The 26,309-nt window shown below is 35.6% G+C and overlaps 2 protein-coding genes across 2 annotated transcripts; both read left to right on the top strand.

Moving 5' to 3' along the window:
• Positions 1 to 15,080: 15,080 nt before the first annotated feature.
• LOC140141397 (uncharacterized) lies at positions 15,081 to 21,745 on the top strand. The gene is made up of 2 exons (XM_072163252.1): positions 15,081 to 15,809; positions 20,917 to 21,745. The coding sequence occupies exons 1-2, from the start codon at positions 15,296 to 15,298 to the stop codon at positions 21,528 to 21,530; spliced, it is 1,128 nt and encodes a 375-aa protein (XP_072019353.1). The 5' UTR covers positions 15,081 to 15,295; the 3' UTR covers positions 21,531 to 21,745.
• LOC140141633 (uncharacterized) lies at positions 17,700 to 20,501 on the top strand. The gene is made up of 2 exons (XM_072163543.1): positions 17,700 to 19,007; positions 20,125 to 20,501. Exons 1-2 carry the CDS (start codon positions 18,323 to 18,325, stop codon positions 20,403 to 20,405), a joined length of 966 nt encoding a protein of 321 aa, XP_072019644.1. The 5' UTR covers positions 17,700 to 18,322; the 3' UTR covers positions 20,406 to 20,501.
• Positions 21,746 to 26,309: the final 4,564 nt, after the last annotated feature.

Genomic DNA, 26,309 nt, shown 5'->3' with positions numbered 1-26,309 from the left:
ATATGGTGACAAAGCAAAGTATTAAGGGGATATATGAAATGCGATGCACACAGCACCAGCACAAGGTAGCTGGGGTGCAATAATTGTACTAATCACGGTGTCAAAAAAGTATAGAACTATTTGTTTTAATTAACAAAGAATTATTTTCTTGCCAGGTGAAACTAGGTCCGACCTAATCCGTAAATTCTATCAACTGAGAATAACAGTTCAATTACGTATTCAATAGGCCTATTCAATTATAGGCCTACATATCGTCGCTGGGTGGGGAAAAGCTCATAAGTAATTTCACAAATCGTGGCTCATCTAGTAAAGGTGGGGCAGGTGACCCATGATAAAACGATCTTGTTACAGTCGGTTCCGACTAGGGTAATAAGCCCGAGTCTTGGCTACACATGCCTGTCCTAGAAAAATGCCCCGATCGGCAATCTATGATGACTCCCCTCATCGGGTCAATTGTACCTAGCCGATATTTCGTCAGCTGTTGATGCTTAGAAACGCTTGACATTAGAACAAATTAATAAGAAACAAATTAAAACCGCACCTGTGGCATTTTGGTCATTTTGGGGGGGGGGGTGTCAACTTGAAGAAAATGCCAATACACACCTCCCTTTTAATAGTAAAGTATCCGTAAATTACAAAAATAACCAACACTATTTTCCAAGTAAATCATGTTAAATTTGAACAAATTTGTATGACTTGTGCAAAATCAAAATCGTTACCGTGAGGTCTTGTCATTGGATGGATGTTTTATCACCACCATCCAGCCGCACTTTGCAATATATTGGAGAAGTAATACATTCCTTTATATTTGGCCCAGATATAGAGCTTAAAACGCTGAAAATTTGTGATATGTGATAATAAGTGTAATTTTTCAATATGGGTTAGATATTTCGGTTGAAAACCTACCTTTTTAATGTGATTTTTACAACACTTTTTACTAAAACATTACTACAGAGGAAATAACCTGCTCAATAATGCAGATAATTTTATCTTTAGGGATAAGCAACTTTGGCGATAAGAGTTTTGGAGTTCATGCCCGGTCGTCTCTATTCATGGCTGTGCCCTGCTTCCTTATGGTGATTGCACTCAAGGTCTTACAAAAAGATTCTAAGTCGATATAAATTGTGACATAATAATTATATAAAAATGGCAATAATTAGACTTCCATTGTAGCAGAACACAGTCCCGTACATGTACAAAGGGATTACGTCATAGATTCACACAATTTTTAATATAAATCCATGAGTTCAATTTTGAACATGGACTCTAATGCAAGTCCTGACTCCGGCTGGACTCGGGTCGTAGTTTTGTTGGACTCAGACTAGGCTGGGACTTGGACTCGATTCGGTTTTCAGACACAAAAGAACTCGGACCCAACCATTATATCCTACTCGGTGTCAAAGAAATAGATTCAATCACTATACAATCAACGTATACAAAGAAGTATATATTAGAGAGATTGCAATTTCCAAACGTAGACGTAGACCGTACGTTTTTACGTAAGTTAAGCGTACGATTTTACGTAGCTATGCATCGCGGTGAGGCCACATACTTAACCAACGCTCGTGTGGTGGCGCTATGGCAGTCATCTGGTGATTTTAGGCGGTATAGGACACGCAACACGTGACGTTCGAGGCTGGCGAAAATACAAGGCTGACAGCCCCATTCAAATTAGACGGTTAGCAGTTAGAAATTGAAAAACAACATACTTACAGTGGGGTACTTTGTCGAACCCCAACGGTTTTAGAGTAAGATAATTTTGCTTTGACACCACATAACAAATTTAGAATTGTTTGTGAAGATTTCATGATTATGTGTTAATCCAATGGCGACGTCAAAAATGGCGATATCGCATCCGCCACCGCCTGGCTGATTTGTTTTGCATAAATTCGCCCAGTCCCATTTCCATAATATGAAATTTAAAAAAGTGAATTTCAGTTCGGCAGAGGTGGGCCTAGAACCCACGCCGCTGCTACATACAGAATACTCAAGTCCAGCGCGCTAATACATTGGACCACGTGACTTATTGGTAGCATATTGAATTTTAAACATATAGGCTATAGACAACTCCAACATTTATTGGGTATACGCTGGCGCAGTAACGTAGTTAATCGGATTAACTACCCTAGCAATAGATGAATACGATTTTGACTATATCGCCCCGCACTACAACGTTCATGCGGTACCGATACATTGAACATTAGATGTCAAAAAAATGCTAATATAGTATATAGTATATTTTATTCACACACAAATTGTGGCCCTCAGGCCAAATTACAAGCGGTTTACAATATTAAAAACAATTAAATATTAAAAAATACAGTATCAATATTAACAAGGAAAAATACAACAACTGCTGTTGATAGAAAATAAAATATTGCATTTATTCAAGACATCATTCAAAAAAATTATAATACACACAATTAAAAGGCTAAAATTGGCTCAATAATCGCTTGCACCTGTAAGATTAGTCTCTTTTAACACATCGCTGTACCTTTATTATAATGATTTGTTACAAACAAAAAGGATCCTAATTAATAATAATTAGCCTTTCCTTCGCATGTTCATTATCCTTGACTGTCTTTAACATATTGTAAAATGGGCAAATTTTGTGCATTTTCAACGATATATCTACGTTGATTTCGCACGTGGAAAATCTTCATGACTGGCTAAATACGTGACCTCGCGCTTCGATACAAGAGAGTGGTTTTGAATAGATCTACGTCCATGCGATCATGAAGGTAGTAGAGAAGGAGAAAGCTGGCACGCATTATATTGTATAATTATAAGTGCCGCCACTCCAGTCAACGTTTTGATTATGTAACACGATCATCACTTATGATATTTTGTGCTGTGTATGATGCTGATACAACATAAGTCCTTCTAACTTGATGAAAATGATGCACATTATGCTCTATATCTCTTTCATTGGCTAGTTAAAAAGAGGGCTCAGGACTCGGTTTATTTTGAAACCTCGGGGGAGCAACAATTGTTAAAGTCTTTGGTAAACAAATAAAATCGGACCAACTCGGGCAGTACCGGGCAACTTTGAGATACAACACGCTCCCGGCGAATTGTGCTCAGTACTTCACATGTTATATGGGGACGGTTTATAGTAAACGGTTATTCGGCATTATGCCAACATTATGACGAATGAGTGTGTGTCTACAGGCTGCATGGAAGGATCATGTAGCTAGATAAAGGTGAATACATACCCAGTGGGCACACATGACGTTGAAATCACATTGAAATCAGGTTAGGTTGAAACTTCGACGTTGTATCAACGTTGAAATCCTAACCTATTCCCACTGGGTAAGAGGTTAGAGATTGCTTATAGGTTAATAAATGCGTATCATCTTGTTGGAATTGAAATTATACAAAATAATGCACGCGTACTGAGAAATTGATGCGTCTTATGCACGAGCCCCCGCAAGGAGAGTGCATTAGACGCATCAACATCTCAGTACAAGTGAATTAAAGTCTGCACAAGAAGTAACGCAGCTGTTATAAATACACCTATAACTAATAATTGTTTTCACAATATTTTAACATAAAAGGAAGGATAATTTATTTGTCCAGTTTTGTTTAATATAACAATACACCAGTGTTTTGAAACAAAGATACCCGAATTTAAAAGTTGCAGCTATTTGTATTGATTTGAAGTAAAGCGCGAAGTAAAGATAATGACGTGCTTTACGTGCTACAGTGCTGGCATAATAACCACTGATCGCTGTGAACTGCAACTTTTAAATTCGGGTATTTTTCTATAAAAACACTATTGCGTTGTTAATGTTAGACGATATTTGACAAATGGGGTATCAAAATGTGCGTAAATAAATCGTCCTTTTCTCTATGTTAAAATATTGTGAAAACAATTATTAGTTCTGAAGCTATAGGCGTATTTATAACAGCTGCGTTACTTTTTGTGCAGACTTTATTTTGTACATTTTGTCGAGCAACAAGTAATACGCACTTATTAACCATAATAACCATACACGCGAAAAAACCCGTGTGATTTTTGCTGTTTTTTATAACAACATTATCACTTTAAATGTTGGAAAATAGACAGGAGAGTGCATTAGACGCATCAACATCTCAGTACAAGTGAATTATTTTGTACATTTTGTCGAGCAACAAGTAATACGCACTTATTAACCACGTGATTTTTGCTGTTTTTTATAACAACATTATCACTTTAAATCTTGGCAAATAGAACCAAATAATTATAAATGCATCAACCTGCTCAAAATATGACTCAATCATACATAATACTTAATAATAACTTCTACCACTGAGGAAATGGAGTCTCAGCCGGGTAACATTTTGGAAAAATCAAACGCCTCAGTGTCAAAGTTTTTTGCTAAAATCGGCACTAAACTGAATATGTTTGACAACGTTGCTTATCGTATGTCACCATAGGTACGAATGCAAAGCTTTTGCTATAGACGAATCCAACGAGCCAAGTCATGGTCAGGATTTGGTCGGCCAATATTGGGTCCTCGGCGCACCAAGCTGGTCTTGTTACTGCCCAATTGGGTGGATTAAAGCCGCTTAAAAAATCGATGTTATATTGTATTGTGTTGTAAACTTTTATCATTCTTTTGTCTACGTGTAACACGGGTGATGGAATGCAGATTAAAATTCCCGCCAAGGACGCATCATTTCACATTACAGGTGAGATATACTCAGCGGGGACCCAACCATGGCTGCCATTGAGGTGTAGGAATGCGTGAAATTGAATTCGTCTATAGGACAATGAAGTGAGTGAGCCGTATCGCAAATGAAACCATATACACCTTCACCAACACTAGTCTTATGTCCTTCTGAGTCAGTGCACATCAACTCAAAGAGATGGGACATGTACTTCGTCCGTGAAGGATGATGTCTCTTTACATACAAACATAACAGTATGTTCAGAACCGTTGAGTGATCTTGGAATGCTGCTAATTTACCACTGGCATATGACCATGAGGATCTCTGACTATTAAAGTTGTTACGCTGATACTGGCTTCAATGTCAGACAGAGATAAAGGTTACTGGTTTCAAACCCGGGTTTCAAATCTTAGTAAATAATGCAGAAATAACGAGGTTTTGAAACTATATAAACCGATAGCAGATACGGAGTAAAAAAAAATATTCAACATGTTCAATCATGGTGACTGCCGCGGACATGGGACCATGTTCACAGAAAGTTAAAAAATCGTGATATGCATAAATAGGGTTGCTTGCAACTTTTGAATTTGTACCGTTCATCAGATTTAGTTTCAAAACTTGGTTATTTCTGCATCATTTACAATTAAAGGAAGCATCTTAGCGGTCATTATGGTGACCTTAATTTGACCTTCACTTTGGCTACAAGGTCATGTTTTAGCTGTTATCTTATTTATTGTGCTGACAATATATACATGTAGTTAGAAAAGGGGCTACTGATTTCAAATTCTGGCTACATGACAAATACATAAACAACAAACGCACCCCAACACGAGCAAAACTATGGTTACAAGAAATATTTATTGATTGCACACTCTCTCTACGGTGTAATCTTCAATTATAGAATACATCCTTGATATGGCTCATGTTTTGTGAACTTTATTTATTGTGCTGACTGCTGTAATTAGAACAGTTGCTACTGATTCCAAAATCTGGCTACACGACAAATACATTACCAATAAACGCAAGCAAACTATGGTTACAGGCATTTTTTTATTGATTGCACACTCTCTACATTCAAAACAAATTTGGTGTTGTTCTGACTATAAAACAACAATAATGTCAATAGGAATATTATAAATGCATACCTTATTAGTACAAAATATGTTGTCACTGAGACTCATTAAGTTTATGCCATCAACACATTTGTATTGACTGCAATTGTTATCTACCTAATTACTATACCAGACCAAGTGCCTAGTCAGAAAAAAATCCTAAACCAGGCAACATTTGTCGTGACCAGGCAACGGTGACCTAAAAACTCTTTAAACTTCTGAATTTTGCAGTCTAACAAGATATTGGTAATGGTGAAATAAGCGAGTGGTATTTGAAAAATGTTAACCAAAGAAAAACAAAATATCCACACGGAGAAAAGTAATATAAATGTATAACGGTTTTCATATTATTAATATGCAAATAACTTTTGTCAATTAGAATTTAAAGTGAAATAACAATTTAAAGTGGATATTCGTACTTCTTTGACACTCTAAATCAGGAAATCCACAATATGTTATTTAAATTGCAACCATGCATGTGGGATACCATCTTTCCGCATCAGGAGACATCAGGCTGCTCTACAAAGAGATTTTTCCGAATAATACATTTTATCTGGACTGATAGCATTTGATATCATCTGTTCCAGCTCCTGTGACAACTCATTAATTCCAATGGACCTTTGAATGTAACAGTGGCGTAACTAGACATTTTCGTTTGGGGGGACATAATAAATGAGGGGGCAGGCATCGTTCATGCTGTTTGGGTCCGTAGTCTGTAAGCGCGTCGCACTGGGCGACACGATGAGGGGGGGGTATGAGGAGTCTTGGGATCTGCTTGAAATGTGTCCCCGGAACAGTGGCGTTGATTTCTGGCATGGAAATATAGTGAATCCAGCACCTTTTGGCGACAAAAGCTAGTTACGCTTCAAGAATATATTGATAATAATAATAATAATAATAATAATAATGGACCGTATTTATACCGCGCAAAAATCATCAAAAAGATCTATTATAATAGGTATTGACATTTTGATTTCAATAATCCACGTGCAGTGCAGGTGTTAGGTGTTATGAATACATCCCTCTATGGTGAACATCATAGCTTACCTTTACAGTTAAGGCCAAATAAAAAAATAAACATGTTTCACGTCCCCTCCCGCTTCCTTTTTTGAGGTTTCTTCAAATATATTTTTATTTTTTGTAATTCAGTTATAACTTTTCAAAAATTATGTCTAGGAAGTTGAGATGCTTTCTATAGCCTTGTTAAGATACAAGAAACACTTTAGGAAGGTTTTGAGATCATTAGAGGGTGTAACTCTCAGAACAACAAATAAAAAGGGCCTCCTCCTTTTTCCAGGCATTTATTGTATACGCTAAAATGGGGCTAAAACAGCTCTAAGTATGGGTATTTACACCAATATTGCGATAAAAAATAGAAAATAAAAAGCCCCCTCTTCCTCCTTTTTTTCGAAAACCCGGACGTGAAACATGTTTTTTATTTTACTTGGCCTAATAATATATTTTTATCACTCAATAAAAGTGATAAATATTGACAACAAATGATTTAATTAACGAAAATATCAAACATTTAGAAATGTCCTCATACATGTGAAAGACCAACAAATGATCAACAAAAAATCTTAATATTCATCTCCTGGACAACCACTTAAGACCACAATGATATAGAAGTTAAAAATTAATATCACTTTGAGCAATTTCCACACAAAACTTGAAAGAATTCATTGAGCCCATACACTTTGTGAAAAAATCTTGAATTAGTATGTGAATGTGGATAAATGTACCATAATGGGCTGAAGATAATTAAAAGTGCGGAAAGTTTGCCTTTATAAAAGAAGAAATTCAGGCAAACGAAGGAACGGTGGCATCTTTAATATTACGAAATACCTGGACAAATACTGGTTTGGCAATAATTAGAAAATAGTTTTGTTCGTGTTTTTAAAAGATTTAGCAAATAATTTCAACACATATTATATTTAACACGGGTATAATTACATTTATATTTCTTAAATCTGTGAGAGATGTGTGTCTCTGACAAGACGTAACACAGTGAAATTTCAAAACATTATTTCACTAAAATACCAAATAAAAATATTTCACTTAAAATTCTCCTCTAATTATACTGCTTTTTGCCCTATTGAGTGATATTTAGTATAGGATTTTTAATTTTGGGGGTTTTATTGGGGAAACTGTGAGGGGGCAAGAGTTCTGACATGTAAAAGGTTCAAATTTGGAAACATCACAAAAGGTCCATTCCCTTGAGCCAACATGATAAAAAAAGCCATTAAATGGCCATTTAGGGGAGGGCAAAGTCTACTTTTTGCATCTAAGCCAAATTCTTCGCCAAAAGCAGGTCTATAACATTTGAAAACGCCTGTATGTAATAAATTACCGCTGCCCACCCAGTAAATTATTTTCCCTAATTTATCCAGTAAATTTCTCAGTAAATTATCCTTGCAATTTAGTCACAATTCAATAGCATTGCTACTTACTTAAACGGGATATAGATATGGTGGGAGAATTGATACAAATTATATAGCAAGATTTTTGTGATAAAGAGTATAGTTACAAAACCATAGATTGCGCTGACAAAAATTTACCAGGTAACTTTATGAGCAAGTGCAATTACCTTGTAACCTTATTAGGGACAGAATTTCTCTCCACTTACAAGGAATGAGGTTTCGAACCCAATATTAAAACTTAATGGTCACTGTAAGCAGGTTTATAGTTCAACTTGCAGTCTCTTCCTCATTAGAAACCAAACACTTGCCTATGCATTTTCAATCGTGCCCGTGTGGACAAAAGAATAATAAAGACAGCAATTACATGCTACAAAGACAAATCAAATACAGATGAAGGTTTAAAATTACAATCAATTCTTTAGCTACGAAACAGGTTCATCACCTCGTAATATGGACGCTCTTTATTTAAATTGCTTGCAAAATGAATAAGGCATATGCTTTAATCCTCTTTCATTGTAACAAGTCTAGCAAAATATATTTATTTTCTCACTGTACTTTCACTTTAATCGTGCATTGTGCATTTACTCTCTTCAACCACTTGCGTGTTTTTCTCGGATCGATTTTTCTTGCATGTTGATACAATTTCAGCAATTGTATATAGGTATGGATTAATTGCTGAATTTATTGGCAAAATGAACGCTACTGACCAGGCATAGACAGATGGGGGTAACATGAGTACCCTAGTTTGAACCAAAATTCCTAGTATGATGATTGGAAACCAGCAAATGAAATCTGTAGCAACTATTGCTGTTACTTTGACAGTTAATATAATTTGTTTTTGTAAATCTTTGGTTCTACCCGCACTTTTAGCAGATTTCCGAACTGCTCGGATTATTTCAATATAACAAGAAAATATGATCAAATAACAAATGCAATTTACTCCAAGAAATACTGCCGATGAAAAGAATTGGCCAGTATGGTAACCTTCAAACGTGGTTGTAAATATAGGATAAGCTAAATTCAACGTTCTATTTGAATATTTAAATTTTACATTTCTTGTCTTCTCCTTGGTTACAAACTTTTTGTTTAAAGCCAATGGTAGACCAATACACACATGGGAATTGTCGTAAAATTTAAATATTTTCCCACTTAATACTGATGGTATAATACCTAAAATAAATGATACAATAAATGTTACAAGTATTAACATCTTGGCCGTGAACCTATCAAACTTTTTTGTTGAAAATGAAAATCGAATATTAATAAATCTGTCAACACTTATCAGCGTAATTAGAAATACAGATGCTTCGGACGATATAATAGATAAGGCTCCTGCTATTCGACAAGTAATACCTGATCTCCAGATCTCAGATTGCATAGGAAAGTATTCGCCAAAATAAATATCAGCAGACGCTATGATCAACATGTACACGCCCATGAACGAATCGGATATAGCAAGACTTGTGAGAAATAGATTTTGAACTGTGTTGGTTTCTTTTTTTGCAAACTTCCATGACAACACAAAAATGTTTCCACAAAGTGCGTTAACCCCAATGACCCACGTCATATACATCAAAACCCTATCGGAGAGAAGCCTATCACACGTGAGATACGGGGATCGTTCATAAGCTGCGCTGCAGCCAACATCTTCCGGTACATAACATTCACATATTTCGTGTTGACTTACCAGTAATTCTAAATTTTTACTGGCAAAGGATAATGTATCAAATTTGATTGCAATCAATACGTTATCTCTGACATTAAGGAAACTTAGGTGGAGCAAATTTGTCAAGTTTGGGATTGTTTTCAAATTATTTCTGTGTAGTTCAATACTCTGAAGATTAATATTGTCTTTAAATAACTCCTGGTCCAAATAATGCATATTCAGTCCACTTAAATCTATTATCTGAAGTTGTGTTAACCCTTGTAATAGGTTTTTCACAAATTTAACTCCTATATTATTCGTCAAAATCAGAACTCTGAGCTCTTTCAAACCGACAAACAAATTATCTGAAACTGCCTCAACATATTGTCATTCAAAGATAAAACGACTAACTCAGATAGATTTTGAAAGATGCTAGAATTCAAAACGTCAATCTATTAAACTGAAGGAGCAAAGTACGAAGTTGTGGTAAATTTTGAAACACGCCTACGGATAAACTTTCTAACTTGTTATTCCCTATATCCAATTTTTGAAGAATTGGTATATCTTCGAATATTGCATCATTTAAGGTCACCAAAGTATTTTCAGCCAAATTTAAGATGGTCAATGATTTAAGGTTCTTAAACACCCCTTCTTGTAAAGTGATCAAGTGATTAAATTGGAGGTACAATGCATCAAGGTTTGTCAACGTTGCAAATGTTTCATTATGTAAACTACTTAAGTTATTGTTAGAGAGGCTCAAAGTTTCTAGACTTTTTAAATTGGAAAATAAACCGATTGCCAAGATGAACAAATTGTTGTGATTCAAATGCAATATGGTCAGTGATTTAAGGTTCTTAAACACCCCTTCTTGTAAAGTGTTTAGGAGATTAAATCCAATGTTCAAAGTATAAAGTTTTGTCAAAGTTGCAAATGTTTCATTGTGTAAACTACTTAAGTTATTTTTAGAGAGGCTCAAATTGGCTAGATTTGTTAAATTGGACAATAATCCGATTTCCAAGCTGAACAAGGTGTTGTGATCCAAATATAATTTGGTCAATGACGCAAGGTTCTTAAGAACCCCTTCTTTTAAAATAGTTAAGGTATTGTATGAGAGGTCCAAGATTTGTAGATGTTTTAAATTTGAAAGTAAGCCAACTTTCAAAGAGGACAAATTATTTTCTGAGAGAGAAAGATCATTAAGATTGTCTAAACTTTGAAATATTTCAACTTCCAAATCCGTCAGAAAATTTCTTTCCAAATTCAAATGCTCGAGATTTTGTAGGTCATTAAATATTTGGTCTGGCAGTGAAAATATATAATTATTATCAAGATGTAAATGTTCTAGATTTCGCAAATTCGTAAATGTTTCATTATGCAATATGGTTAAATTATTAGAAGAAAGGCTCAAGATTCTAAGCATCCTTGTATTGGCAAATAAACCAACTTCAAAAATGGACAAACCATTCGTATCGAGATCAAGTACTTTAAGGTTTCCGGTATTGAAAATAAGCCCACCTCTAAAGAGGAGAATTTATTGTGATGGAGGTTTAGCCTTTTAAGGCCGTGTAACATTTGAAATAGATCAAATTGTAATGTACTAAGCAAATTATTGTCAATGCTTAGAAGATTAAGTAACGACAAAGTTAAAAACAAATCTGAGTTTAAATACGATAATCTATTGTGAGATAGAATCAGTTGATATAGTTTGGATGAGTCACGAAACAGATCAGTTGGTAAGGTTATTAGCATATTATATGAAATATCAAGGACAATCAAATCGTATAATCCTTCAAAAATACTTTCATTTACAAACACCAACATATTGTGTGATACGTTTAAGGTGTACATTTGACTCAGATTTCTATATAAGTGGTCTGGTAGAATCTTCAAAGCATTTTGTGCAAGACTAAGGGATCGTAAATTGGGCAAACTTTGAAAAACGTTTTCATTGAGTTTAGATAGACGATTATCAGAAAGAATTAGATGAAATAATTTTGTAAGATTTCTAAATATGTGAAAGGGCAGGGTTTCCAATAGATTGTTTGACACATCTAATGTGCCAACACTGGTCAATTCCCATAATGCATCTTGCTTAAACGTTGTAATATTATTCCCAGCCAAGTTTAGCACAGTAGTATCAGTAGGCAAGTTTAAAAATATTTTGAAATCCTGATTCTTGTTATTATTCTGATCTAAACACTGAAATGATACTTCTCTGTAGCCTAGAGTAGCATTGCAATCTTTTGGGAACTCCAACTTGCATTCACCTCTAGTATCTGGTTCTACACTGCATGTAATTTGATCTTTATACCCTTTTACATTTGTACATATAGACATCCCATTTGCGGTTGAGAAACGGTGGATCTTTTCAAGTTCTGGACATTCTAAAGCAAATTCTGCCTGAATATTTGTTTTTGAAAGTCGAGTGATTGTGATATTAATTTTACCTTCTAAGTTTACCTGCAATTTTGAAGATACAAAACTGCTAACACAGTCATTTTGCTTTAAAACAACATACTTATTGGTACAATTCAAATGAGAACCTATTCTTTCTATATAAAGAAAAAATGAATCTAGATTTTCTGGTATTTGCACTTGCAAAATTAAAGTACTTTCCATATGAGCATCGAGGCGGAGACTGCAGGTATGCCCATGGCTACCATGAAATGTGATAACTTCACCGTCTTCTTGAATACCACACGTAGTAGAATCAGCATCCCATAGAGGTTCGACAATAATGTTTGCAGTAATGAGATGACTATGGATATAAACTGTCCAAATCATAACGTATGTCACTAGTATTAATTGGGCCTGAATCGTCATCTTGTCATTCAGGGCTCACGCGCTACTATACGTCAATCAATAAGGCACCACAACCAAATACTTTCGATCCTTTGATCGACCGTCGATGCTGCTTAATCAACGTGAAGCAATATATAAGTTCGTTTAATTTTTAGTCGAAAGGCATTTTTGGACGTCAAAGCCTCAATTGCTCAGTAATCTACGATAAAAAAATTAAGATAATAATAATAAGGAATAACTAATTAATAGGAACCGGGGGCTTGGAGGCACAGCCAATAATTTGGGAGACAGCTCGTCGTGGGATTGTGCTGACTTTCTCTATACCTACTTTTTGCAGTTATTGAACCCCATCAGTATATAAATTACTCACAAAAAGCACCCAAATAGTACCCAGATTGAATGGTTTAAGTCACTTTAATTAATTAATGCCAAATTTGTGTGTTAAACGTTAAACATTCAAACCAGAAAATCGGGCTTTTTATGATTTTTTTTTAATTAAGCATTTTTTGACCATTTTTGGTGCAAATTTCACAAACTTGGTTAAAATTCCAAAAAAGTAAAATAACGGCCCCTAAATATTTTTATCTAGTTTTTGAAAATTAATGAAAACAAAATTTATTTGCTATTATGTTATATTTCTTCCTATCATAAAGGCAAAATTATGTTGAAAACTCCATAAATATCAATTTGCTGAAAACTCCTGAGACAAAACAAAACAACCGAATACAATTCCCCTTGGCTGTACGTCAATATTAATCTTACCTTTATCACAACCATTTTGCATGATCCCAAGCTTTCAAAAGATTTGATCAAAATGTTTAAATATGAAAATGTCACAATTAATTGTCGTATTCATAATTCTTACTGTGAATCCGAAGCAAATTCTAATCAAGACTTGATGTGGTAGATCAAGAGAAATACGTTTCGAGAAGCTATCCAAAATATTATGCCTGTATGCTATAATCAAAATCGTCAGAGTAAACAATACCGGTGTATGAAGAGATGATAACGCGGTAGCTGTTTCTTCAAAATATGAATGTATGCCCATTTCCGTAATTCCCAAAAGCCTATGCCAGAAACGGATACTTCGTCATCATCGACGTGGACATCGTGACGAGCGCGAGCATTGACTATATGATTGTTTTGGCGTTCGCCCCAAAGGATTTCGGGAATGTGTCTATTCAGCAAAAGAAAGAAACTGAATAGAGCGCTAAAAGAGCTGGTATACGATACTATAGGCGTGGCACGAAAGATAGTACCCATTATGATGGGGAGTCTATATATAGAGATTATTTTATATTGATGCATTGTTTTGCTTTATAACGTTATACCTGAGTTTTTATATATGCGTGAGTTTTTACCCTTTGTTCGTTAATGCAATTTCTCTCTTGTCTTGCCACTTAACAAAACAAGTTTAGTTATATATATCTGGTGACAAAACAAAGGCAGGGTAAAACTGAAAGGCAATGAACAAACCAGCAGCATCAGCTACGTAGCAATATTTTTACTACTCGGTACTTACGATGTCAGAAAAGTACTGATAATCATTTTAAAATTACAAACAGGATTCACAAACTATATGTTTTCAAGTTGAAATATAGCTTCAACCTCATCCGTAAGTTCGACTTAATATTTCAATATATTGAATTATTTTATTAGTCTCGAAAAACGGATCAATACATTTTTGTATGCTAGAACATTCGAACCGAAAAATTCTACAAAGACAAATTTTATTTAAAGCACTAACGCATATGGCCAATTCTCCTTGATAACAATGACGATGATTAGACTTGCAGCAAGTTTTAATTTTTATGACTGTTATTGTACGAAACAATGCAAAATAAGGTTTAGGTCCCTTAAAGCTATACTTGATTTAATGTGGAAATCTTTAATTTCTATTCGCAGATATGACAAACTGAATGATTGAACTCGTTTCATCTGAAACTAAATTCTTTAATTCAAATCATAGTTCTGTATTTTGTATTTGATAGTAAGTTACAATGTCAAGATATTTTAGTTCCATATTCATAGACGTTTGAACAATTCTGCATATGTACTAGTTTTTCCTTCTCTTTGCAACAATAACAACAACAACAAGAACAACAAGAACAACAAGAACAACAACAATAATAATAATAATAATAATAATAATAATAATAATAATAATAATAATAATAATAATAATGATTTTAAATAACAATAATAATAATAATAATAATAATAATAATAATAATAATAATAATAATAATAATAATAATAATAATAATAATAATAATAATATTAATAATAATGATTAGAATAATAATAATAAAGTTTTCAATCCCATCAATTGAAAACCAATTTAACCCTGCAGAATTAATGCTTGGGTCCCCGTTGTCATGGCCCATTGTCTGTGTGTTTACCGTTACTAGGTCACGTTGTTGCGGTTGGTGATGTCTTGCATTCCGTTTAATTCATGTAGCGTCATTGCTTTGTCAGATTCAACAGGACTAAGTTGTGTTTTACAAAATTTCTTTCCGAAGTATTTTAGTAGTTTGATTTATATTATTTATCATCAAGTTTTCGAGTTTACATTAAATTTAATTTAATCACTGACTGTCATCGTCTACAATTCATCTACCGAATTTTTCTGGTGTTCATCGTTTCTGGTTTTCTTCGTAAAAATGGGGAAAAAGAAGAGTACAAATCGAATGTCAACAAGGAGAGGCCGTGGTCGAGGAATGCATAATTCTAACCTCCACACCATTGAACACAACTCTGATCACAATAATACTGGAAGTAACTCACCCAGTAATACGAGCAACTGTAATTCATCAGCGCTCAATAGATCGGGGGTGATTGGTGCTGGTGTCCGGGAAACACGTTCCCAAACACAGGCGATGAGGAATGAAAATGAAAATGATCAACATCCAATGATACCTCAACCGGGATCTCAACGCATTGTTATCAGAGGTCGGGGTCGTGGTCGTGGTCGTGGTCGTGGAGCTACAACACAACGTGTAGCACAACAACCAGGCACTGGTGGTAACCATGGTAACCCGGTATTGATACCACAGAATCAACCAGAACCAGAAGTTGGGTACCAAGAACAACAACAACAACAGATAGCGCCTATACAGCAACCACAAGTTTTGCGTGTACAACAGGCACAGCCACAGGCGGTCCAATTGTTGCAAGGTAATTTTAATGATAATGTCATGATGGGTGGTTTGGATAATTGTTGTACGAGTAGAAGTAGGCTCACAAGTAATAACAATGTGAGTAATAATGTGAACACTGTTGATAGCACGGCGGGGAGTGTTCAAGTTGATCACGTAAATGAATCAATAATCAATGCTACAATGGGCAGTAGTGTTAACGATCCAGTGATTCAACAGCATCACTTGGGTTTTAATCCCCTGGTGTCCGTATGCAGCCCATTAGGGACAGGGGTTCTACAATCGATCAAGACAAAAATAATTAATGGGGAATACGTGGACTTAGCCACTTTGCTTCAAAAACGGGATCCATATTGGCAACAACAGGATCATTTAGGGCTGGCTTTGTCAGTTAATCAATCAGGGCAAAGTGTTTGGAAAAAAAACAGGCCCTTTCAAAGGATAACCAATATTGATGATTGGACAAGTGCCTTCTTGATATTTAGTTCAATTTATTTAGAGGCACACCCGCATCGGGTGCAAGAATTACTCAAATATACCCACCTTGTCAGAACAGCGGCTTCTCGATTCGGTGGTTACGGGTGGAGATCATATGATCAGCAGTTTAGATTAATGCAGCAATCACTACCACACCGGTCATGGGGGTTGTGGACGGAGAGTTATGGGCATTATACATGATCCCTTCCGCCCCTCCTCCTCGGTATCTAAGGCCGCCAATAACAGCCGGTCTTTTAATCAGAAAGGAGGTAGTTTTGGGGGGTTTCGTGCCCAATATACCAATAGAGGACCACCAGCCAGCACAGTTGCACGAAAACCAGCAAACAGCAAGGTGTGCTATGCTTTCAACAAGGGGCAATGCAACAGGGCAACATGCCCATACAGCCATAAATGCTCTCAATGCAAAGGGATGGGACACGGGGCAAGTCACTGCAAAAGTAAACAAAGCAACTAGAGGTAGGGATACAGCAAATAAAAAATCATGCTCACAATTAACATCAGCGTTTGTTGTAAATACCCGTCACCGATTAAGTTAGATATTTTGTGCCCAATGTTGAAACTTTACCCAGACTTTGCATCTGCAAAAATTCTTGAAGAGGGTTTTGTACATGGATTTAGATTAGGTTTTCAGGGTAATAGAAGCAGCAGAGATGCTCCTAATCTCCTTTCAGTAAAACAAGATCCAGAAAGAGCAATTGAAAAATTAAATAAAGAAATCGATATGCATCGAATGGCTGGTCCCTTCACTCAAAGGCCAATTGCAGATTTAATGATTTCACCGATTGGTCTTGTCCCAAAATCTGAACAAGGGAAATTTAGGCTCATTCAACACTTATCATACCCTGATGGTGAGTCAGTAAATGATGGGATTGATCCTGACGTATGTATAGTTAAATACAATAGCTTTGATGCAGCAGTGCAGCTAGTCATGGAAGTAGGCAAAGGAGCTTTAATGGCTAAGGCAGATATCAAATCTGCATTTAGGCTCCTTCCAGTTCATCCGAGTGATTTCCAATTACTAGGCATTCAAGTCCAAGATAAGTTCTATGTTGATAAAGCTCTTCCAATGGGAGCATCATGTTCCCCAGCATTTTTTGAGAAATTCTCCACGTTTTTGGAATGGGCAACAAAAAGAGAGGCATGTTCACACAGGGTTACCCACTACGCTGATGATTTTTGCATGGTTGGAGGGCCCGATAAGGGTGATAAAGAGTCATGCAATCATATCGTAAAAAGTTTTGAAAAGATCTGCCAAAAATTGGGAGTCCCGTTAGCTGAAGAAAAATCCGTAGGTCCGGCCACAAAAATGATATATTTGGGGCTAGAAATCGACTCAATCGAGCAGAAAATTGCAATTCCACAAGGAAAAGTGAGAGAAATCATGGAAAAGGTCAAAAGGGTGCTACAAGCCAAAAAGGTGTCCTTAAGGGATGTACAATCAGTCATTGGATCTTTATCCTTTGTATGTAAGGCTGTTTCCCCAGGCCGAGCTTTCTTACGCCGCATTATTAACATAACATGCGGTGTCAAAAAATCATGGCACAAAATTAGGCTCACTCCGTGGGCTAGAGCAGATTTGGAAATGTGGATAGTATTTCTAGAACGTTTTAATGGTTCATCCATTTTCCCTGATCAAATGTGGATCTCGGGTTCAGAACTTCAGTTATTTACCGATGCAAGTGCGAGCATAGGTTTTGGAGGTTTCTTTAAGGGAAGATGGTTTCAAGAGAAATGGCCTGAAGAGCTAAAAACAAGATCAATAGCTTGGTTGGAATTTTCCCCCATTTTAGTAGCAGTGGTTCTTTGGGGAGACCAGCTGAGAGGGAAACGGATCATTATAAGGTCCGACAATCAAGCGGCAGTGTGTATAATTAACAAACAGTCATCCAAATGCCCAGAAATGATGAAATTAGTGCGATTTTTTGTATTGCAATGCCTCAAATTAAATGTAGCTTTTAATGCAAAGCACATTCCTGGGTTAAAGAATAACATCGCGGACGCTCTTTCACGGTTCCAGATGGATCGTTTTTGGAAATGCGCACCAGGAGCAGAAGAGGTAGGCACACCAGTCCCAGAATTCCTTTGGACACTCTGAAAATAGAGACGCAGCGGTTATTGCAATCTTCACTAGCGCCAAGCACTTGGGCATCCTATAGAAGAAGTTTAGATTCTTTCATTGAATTTAGAAGCCAAAGTAATTTACAACCAGTGTGGCCAGTGTCTCAATACGATATTGTGGCATATATATCATATTTATCAATTACGGGATGGGCGCCAGCATCCATAAATTCTCATATATCGGCACTGGCATTTGTTCATAAGGTGAATGGTTGGAAAGATCCAACAGACACTTTTATCATTAAAAAATTGAAAGAAGGATGTAGGAGGTTAAACACAAGAGCTGATACTAGACTTCCCATTACTCCTGCAATTTTAATGAGACTGGGTCAAGTTTTACCTTCAATTTGCAACTCACAGTTTGAAGTGTTGCTCTTTAAGGCAGCCTTTGTGCTAGCCTTTTTCGGTTTTCTAAGGGTCAGCGAGTTCACATGTCCAAAAAAGTGTGGAGATTTTCCCCGCGTTTTGTCAGCACAGGACATACGCTTGGTAGGGGAAAGAAGGGAAACCCTGGAAATCAAAATTAGGTATTCAAAGACAGATCAAAAGGGAGAGTCAGAAAAATTGTTGATTGACAATTGTGTCAATATGGCTATACAGGGTGTATCAAAATGATTGGTACCGAAGACTTCTCATTTTTTGCCGAATTGTTTTACTATTTTTTGTGCCAGTTTGGGGTTAATTGTTTTAATATTTGTAATTATAGTAGTCTTATCTTCTCTAAGAATTTTAGATCATAAAGATAGCACATTCTATTCAGAAATTACATGATTCTAAAGGAAAGTAGGTGTTTTTACACTTTTCATCGTAACGCTGGATCAGTAGCGCACCATTTTCAAAGCTCTATTTTACTGCAAATACCTTGTGAGGATATGTTGAAAATCATGGAAATGTTTAATATTTTCCCTGCCTATTTCCTCATTCATAATATATATATTAATGTAATAATCAATATTTATAGCTTGAGAGTCATGTTATTGACTTGAATAATTTAGGTGGGGTGAAAGAAGTTTGTGTATCAACACCATCAAGGGCGGTAAATTATGGTGGTTTTTTTAGATTACTAAGTAGATGGTGTGGCAGAATGGTTATATACTGTAGACAGTATAGGTTAGTTTAGACCTGGTAAAAGTTATTGGAATGGCTCCACAGTATTCCACACTTCAGTGTGCATTCATAGTTAAGAATCACACAAAGATACGGAGAAGTGCAGAGAAGATTTAGGAGACAGTTTCTAAGAGCAAAGCGTATCCAATGCATACATGCTATAACTTACAATGCTTCAAAATTTGATATGGGTAGTTACAGAATGGACCCATCCCAGTTGTTAAGTTCTTTCAAGATAGAGCTTCACCTCACACTGCCAGAGTCGTAAGGCATGGACTTCAGGTTTCTAAATGCATGTGTAAAGCAATTTTATGTTATGTATACTGAGGTGAGATATTGAAGAGTATGTATGCAATAGATGGTTCAAGCAGTGAACATATTCATCTTGTGTCAAACCATGATTACGTCGATCTTCGTTTAAATGACAATAGCTCCCAGATGCATCAACCTATCAACTTCAGATTAATAGAGCAATAAGTTAACATATGCCCCTTTCTATTTATAGTACAAAAACTATATTAATTAGCAATTTTATATTTTTTATATATTTTTGAAAATGTCACATAGCCCGGTACCAATCATTTTGATACACCCTGTATGCCCGGTAAGAGCAATTATGGAGTTTTATGCAGTCAGACCTAGCCAGCAAGGTCCTTTTTTCATTCATTTTGGGGGAGATCCATTAACCTTCCAATTTAATCACATCTTGAGACAGGGTATAAAGGCCATAGGTTTATCACCCAGGGACTTCAGCTCCCATAGTTTCAGAATTGGGGCAGCTACTACTGCCTTTCTGTGTGGGATCCCAGAAGAGAGAATTAAAGAAATGGGTCGATGGAAATCATCGGCCGTTCAATTATATATTCGACCACATCACTTCCTAACATTATAAGTGCATTTAGTCTTCCATGTTGGCTCGGTAATTCACCCAAAGACGCATATTGGTACTTCATTGATACAAAGAAATTTCGTGATCAATCTTAATGTGATATTTAAAATAAAAATAAAATAAAATAATAAAAAAAAACAATAGGTGTTTTAACAAATTGCCATATTTGTAATAGAAAATAGAAAATTGACATAGTGTCACGTTTCAGTTTGATAACCCCCCTCTTTAAAGAAAATTTAAGCAAAAATGAAAATATATAAAGAGATAAATAAATAAAGAAGGAAAGAAGCCTTATCCCATTGCTACCTATTATTGTATTTCACAAATTAGGCTACCTGTATTTCAAAGGTCAAAGGCGGTGGTAGGTGTTTTTATTTTATTTCTTTGTTTCTTTGTTGTGTTTATCTTTTGTTTCGTTTGTTTGTTTACGCTTCATGTTTTTATTTGCTTTGCTTTGTTTTAGTTTGTTTGCTTTGCTTTGCTTTTGTTTTTCTTTTGCTTTAATTTATTGCAGAGAATACTGTTACTTGGATAGTAGGAGATAGTATCGTTGATCGAGCTGGCCGAAACGATGCACAACTCCATGGTGGAGGCCGGTGTTTTTGGAGGGGACATCCGGGTGGGAGATGTGCAGCCTTGGTGCCTAGAGTCAGAAGAATGACGCATGGGGTGGGAAACACCCATCCGACCACACTTATTTTACATGTGGGCACTAATGACATTCTTAAGAGCCCAATAGGAGAAATCAGAAAAAGAGTAAAGGAAAACCTTCTGGGTCTAAGAGAATTGTTGCCAAACACTAGACTCATGTGGTCGGATATATTACCCAGGCTTGGTTACTCGGATGAGAAGAAACGTGGTGCTGGGCTCAGATGTACGAGAAATATAAATAAATGGGCCCACAAGATCTGCAGAACGGAAATAACAAATGCACATGTTATTACCCACTTAGATATCTTCCATCCAGACAAGCGCAATATTGATAGACCACTATGGATCTGGGATTGCACACACCCGTCAGATTTTGGCCTTTTACATCTCAGGCAAAAGTGGCAAAATGCTCTCATCCATTTCAATGCACATCCAGAGAGCTTCTCATATCCCCCAGGCTCAACTGAGGAAAATTAAAGAATAAATAGAATATGTTTTAAAAAAAAGGGGAGGGGGATTGGGAAGTTTATTTCTCATTCAGTTTTTTGCATGATCCATTAACTTCTTTGGCAGATATTTTCTATTTTGAAACATATTTCTATTTAAGTATGGACAAGAAATGCACATAAATTAAAAGTATGTAGACATTTTACTAGGGATCAAGTTATCCAATTTAACCTGTTTGGGAATTCCCCTATATGATATATAATTATATTTTGCATGCACAAATATTGTTAAAGGTTTCAGCCCATCATTTTATATTACTGGCTGTGCTCTTTGTTTGGATATTTATAATCTCCCTTTTTTGTAGTTCACTGGGGATGTGATTTCAGATAGGTCATCTGGGGTGCTATATTAAATATTCCTAATTTTCTGTTAACAAGATATTATTCAGCTCCCTCTGTATGGGTCACGGGGGTGGTGACTTAAGATAGGTTTCATCTAGGTCCTCTAAAATATTCTTGTTTATTTTTAAGATATTTATAAGCCCTTTGTAGGTTACTGGGGTGGTGACTTTAGATAGTTCGTCTGGGTCCTTTATAAATTTAAATATCGTTTTCGCTAATAAGTCCAGGTACTGGGGGCTGACTCCTTATCTGCATGCTATTTTGTTACATACTTATTGCAAATAAATCATACTTATATCTGTTGAACGTCTGACAAAGGCGCAAATCACTGGTTCCGTTTTCATTATTTTGTCTGGGGTTAATTATTATTATTATAATTTGGAGTTTTCATTATACAAAAACAAAATTTTTGACTCTGACCTGACAGTTTCGTATGTTTTAGACGACTTCTTCAGAGTGATTGGTATCCCATCATCTTCTGTGTTATGCACATATGTCAAGAGAGATGCACACTACGAGGGTCTTATTAGTTTTTAGCTCGTATTTTGATGATTTGTAAATAGTGAATTAATGTTTATTGATTGTTATTAATGTACTGTATGGTTCTGAATTTCTACATAATATCTGCGCAAGGCGCAGCGCATTGAAGCCAATTTTTAAGCTATGTATTTTTTTTTTTATATAATTAATTATTGTTGCATCAACAGTATCAATAGCCTAAAATCGCTGGCGAAGTGGTCACGCGGCTGGCCTCAATGTCAGAAAGTGGAACTGATTGGTTTAAAAACGTGGGTACATGGCAAATAAAATACGAGCAAGCAAAACACAAGCAAAACTACGGTTTCATATAAAGTTTATTGATTGTACACTGAACTACCCTCTCTACCTTAGAAACAAATTTGGTGCTTCTGATAACAATCATTATAAAACACATGTGTGTTGTCATAGTGTGTTATCTGTTGCAAGGTTCTTTTGAACAGTCCGGTCCGACTGCCTGATCAGGAAGTACTGCCAAATCAGGCAGCATGTTGCCGAGTTAGGCAACACAGGCTTTGGTAACCCTTCCGAATTCGACAGACTAAGGACTAAATTGTTCATAGTGATTTTATAAAAGATCGGGGGAAAGTTTACTTTGACACACATGAGCTACATGTAAGTTGACAATTTTTCACCGGGCGAAAAAACATTCGACCGGGAGAAAAATAATTTAAATAACAAACAATTTCTAACGGTTTTTTTAAAATTTGATTTAAATATGCAAATTAACTTTATTTTAACTAAAATTGATGAAAAATTACTACTAATTGTACATACATTGATAATTTTATATATTTTACTTACTTCTTTACTCTAAACCAAGAAATAACGGTGTATATTAAAAGATGCTCTATTTGAAATAGAGCATTGCATTGTGGGATACCATACTGCCTGACTCGGCAACATACTGCCATAAGGCAGTCGGACCGGACTGTTGAAGCGCTAACCATCGATCAAACCTTGTTGACAATAATAAACGCTGGACGGTCTACTCAGTACGCCAGTGACCATAGGCGCACCACCGAATCACTCCATGATTTATGTACTAGTTAAATTCGGTTAAAATAGTCCACCGCTTATTTGAGCTTGCTGTGGCTTTATTTTCTAAACGTATAGTCAAATGTTGCCCGTTTTCAGCTCATTTGCTTCCGATAAGTGTATACATGAAGAAATCTAAGAAAAACTGAAATTCGCGATATCAACTTCCAAAATCAATGGGCTATTCCATTTAAAATCCACACTACCCCTGTGAAGATTTAGCCAAACTCTTCCACAGAGGGAGTATGAGTTTCGAATAGATTAGACAATTGGGTAACTTCCATTTGAAATTCTCACTCCAGTTGTGGAAAATATATGTATAGCCATAATACATGGGGAGAATGGATTTCAAAATGATTAACTCTGACCGATTACATTTGAAAAACATACTCCTCTTGTGGAAAATATTTCGAAAATCTTCCACAAGGGTAGTGTGGATTTCAACTGGAATAGCCCAATTGCGAATTCAACAAAATCAACACATTAAATAGTATTTTATACGCACCGTTTCAATTTGTATTATTTACATTCCAAATAAAGTTAATTTGATATTATAATATTCGCTTAAAACTTACTTCTCTTCAGCGTCTTGCATATTTTCATCAGCTCGTTTTTTCTTGTAAGTTGATATAATTTCACCAATTGTATAGAGGTATGGATTGATAGCTGAGTTGATTGGCAAATTGAATGCTACTGACCAGGCATAGACAGATGGGGGTAATATGAGTACCCTAGTTTGAACCAAAATTCCTAATATGATGATCGGAAACCAGCAAGTGAAATCTGTTGCAACTATTGCTGTTACTTTGGCAGTTAGCATGATTTGTCTTTGCAAATCTTTGGTCCTACCCGCCTTTTTAGAAGATTTCCTAACTGTTCTAACTATTTCAGTATAGCAAATAAATATGATGAAATTACAAATGCAATTTACTCCAAGAAATACTGCTGATGAAAAGAATTGACCACTTTGGTAACCTTCAAACGTGGTTGTAAATACAGAATATGTCAAAGTAGTTGACAAAGTATAAAAGAAAATTCACAAATTTTGTTTCCTCCCTAGTAACAAACATTTTGTTTAAAGCCAATGGTAGACTAATACACACATGTGAATTGGCGTAAAATCGAAACAATTTCCCGCTTAAAATAGATGGTACCACACCTAAAATAAACGATACAATCCATGTTCCAAGTATTAACATCTTGGCCGTAAACTTACCCATATTTTTGTTTGAAAATGAAAATCGAATATGAGTAAATCTGTCAATACTTATCAGCGTAATTAAAAATACAGATGCTTCGGATGATATAATAGACAAGGCTCCTGCTATTCGACAAGTAATACCTGATCGCCAGCGCTCAGATTGCATAGGAAAGTGTTCGCCAAAATAGAGATCAGCTGATGCAATGATCAACATGTACAGTACATTGTACACACCCATGAACGAATCAGATATAGCAAGACTTGTGACAAATAGATTTTGAACTGTGTTGGTTTCTTTTTTTGTACATTTCCAAGACAACACGAAAATGTTTCCGCAAAGTGCGTTAACCCCAATGAGCCACGTCGTATACATCAGAACCCTATCGGAGAGAAGCCTATCACAAGTGAGATACGGTGATCGTTCGTAAGCCGCGCTACAGACAACATCTTTGGGTTTATAACATTCACATATTCCATGTTGACTTACCAGTAGTTCCACACTTTTAGTTGCAAAAGACAATGTATCAGATTTGATGTCAGTCAATGCGTTATCTCTTAAGTTAAGGAAATTTAAGTCTGGTAAATTTGTAAAATTTATGATTGTTTTCAAATTATTTCTCTGTACCTCAATACTCTGTAGATTAGTATTGGTTTTGAATAACTCCTGGTCCAAATAAAACATATCCAGCCCACTTAAATCTATAATCTGAAGTTCATTAAGACCTTGTAATATGCTTTTCTCAAATTTAACTCCTGCATTATTAGCCAGGATCAGAACTTGCAGCTCTTTCAAACCTGTAAACAATTTTCTCGGAAATTCATTGAACATATTATCATTCAAACTTAAAAGGACTAACTCATGTAGCCTTTGAAACATACTGGAATTTATGAACTTTAATCTATTAAATGCACGGTACAGAGTACTAAGATGTGGTACATTTTGAAATATGGTTGCCGATAACCTTTCTAACTTATTCCTCTTTATATCCAATTGTGTGAGATTTGGTACATCTTGAAATATTGAATCATTCAAAGACACCAACGCATTGTCACTGGAATCGAAGGTGGTCAATGATTTCAGATTCTTCAACAGACCCAATTGCAAAACTTTTAGGTTATTATGACTAATATTCAAATCACCAAGTGCTGTCAATGTTGTAAATGTTTCATTATGTAAATTAGTTAAGTTATTGTTAGAGAGCTTCAAACGTTCTAGATTTTTTAAATTGGAAAATAAACCGATTTCCAAGCTGGACAACGTATTGTGATGCAAATATAATTTGGTCAGTGATTTAAGGTTCTCAAAAACCCCTTCTTGCAAAGTTTGCAGGTTATTGAATGCAATGTCCAATGTATCAAGGTTGGTCAAAGTAGTAAATGTTTCATTATATAAATTAGTTAAGTTATTGTTAGAGAGCTTCAAAATTTCTAGATTTTTTAAATTGGAAAATAAACCAATTTCCAAGCTGGACAAGGTATTGTGATGCAAATATAATTTGGTCAATGATATAAGGTTCTCAAAAACGCGTTCCTTCAAAGTTTGCAGGTAATTGAATGCAATGTCCAATGTATCAAGGTTGGTCAAAGTAGTAAATGTTTCATTATATAAATTAGTTAAGTTATTGTTAGAGA

This window comes from Amphiura filiformis, chromosome 19 (genome assembly GCF_039555335.1).
Source record: "Amphiura filiformis chromosome 19, Afil_fr2py, whole genome shotgun sequence".
NCBI classification, from domain to species: Eukaryota; Metazoa; Echinodermata; class Ophiuroidea; order Amphilepidida; family Amphiuridae; genus Amphiura; species Amphiura filiformis.
This window is presented reverse-complemented; position numbering and strand designations above follow the sequence as displayed.

What these genes read in the sequence shown, in the direction of transcription:
- LOC140141397 (XM_072163252.1), top strand. Translation starts at nt 15,296, where the DNA reads ATGGGGAAAAAGAAGAGTACAAATCGAATGTCAACAAGGAGAGGCCGT. An exon ending in GGCGGTCCAATTGTTGCAAG is followed by an intron (nt 15,810 to 20,916) that starts GTAATTTTAATG and finishes AATTTATTGCAG; the next exon opens with AGAATACTGTTACTTGGATA.
- LOC140141633 (XM_072163543.1), top strand. Translation starts at nt 18,323, where the DNA reads ATGCGCACCAGGAGCAGAAGAGGTAGGCACACCAGTCCCAGAATTCCT. An exon ending in TGTCAATATGGCTATACAGG is followed by an intron (nt 19,008 to 20,124) that starts GTGTATCAAAAT and finishes GCCCGGTAAGAG; the next exon opens with CAATTATGGAGTTTTATGCA.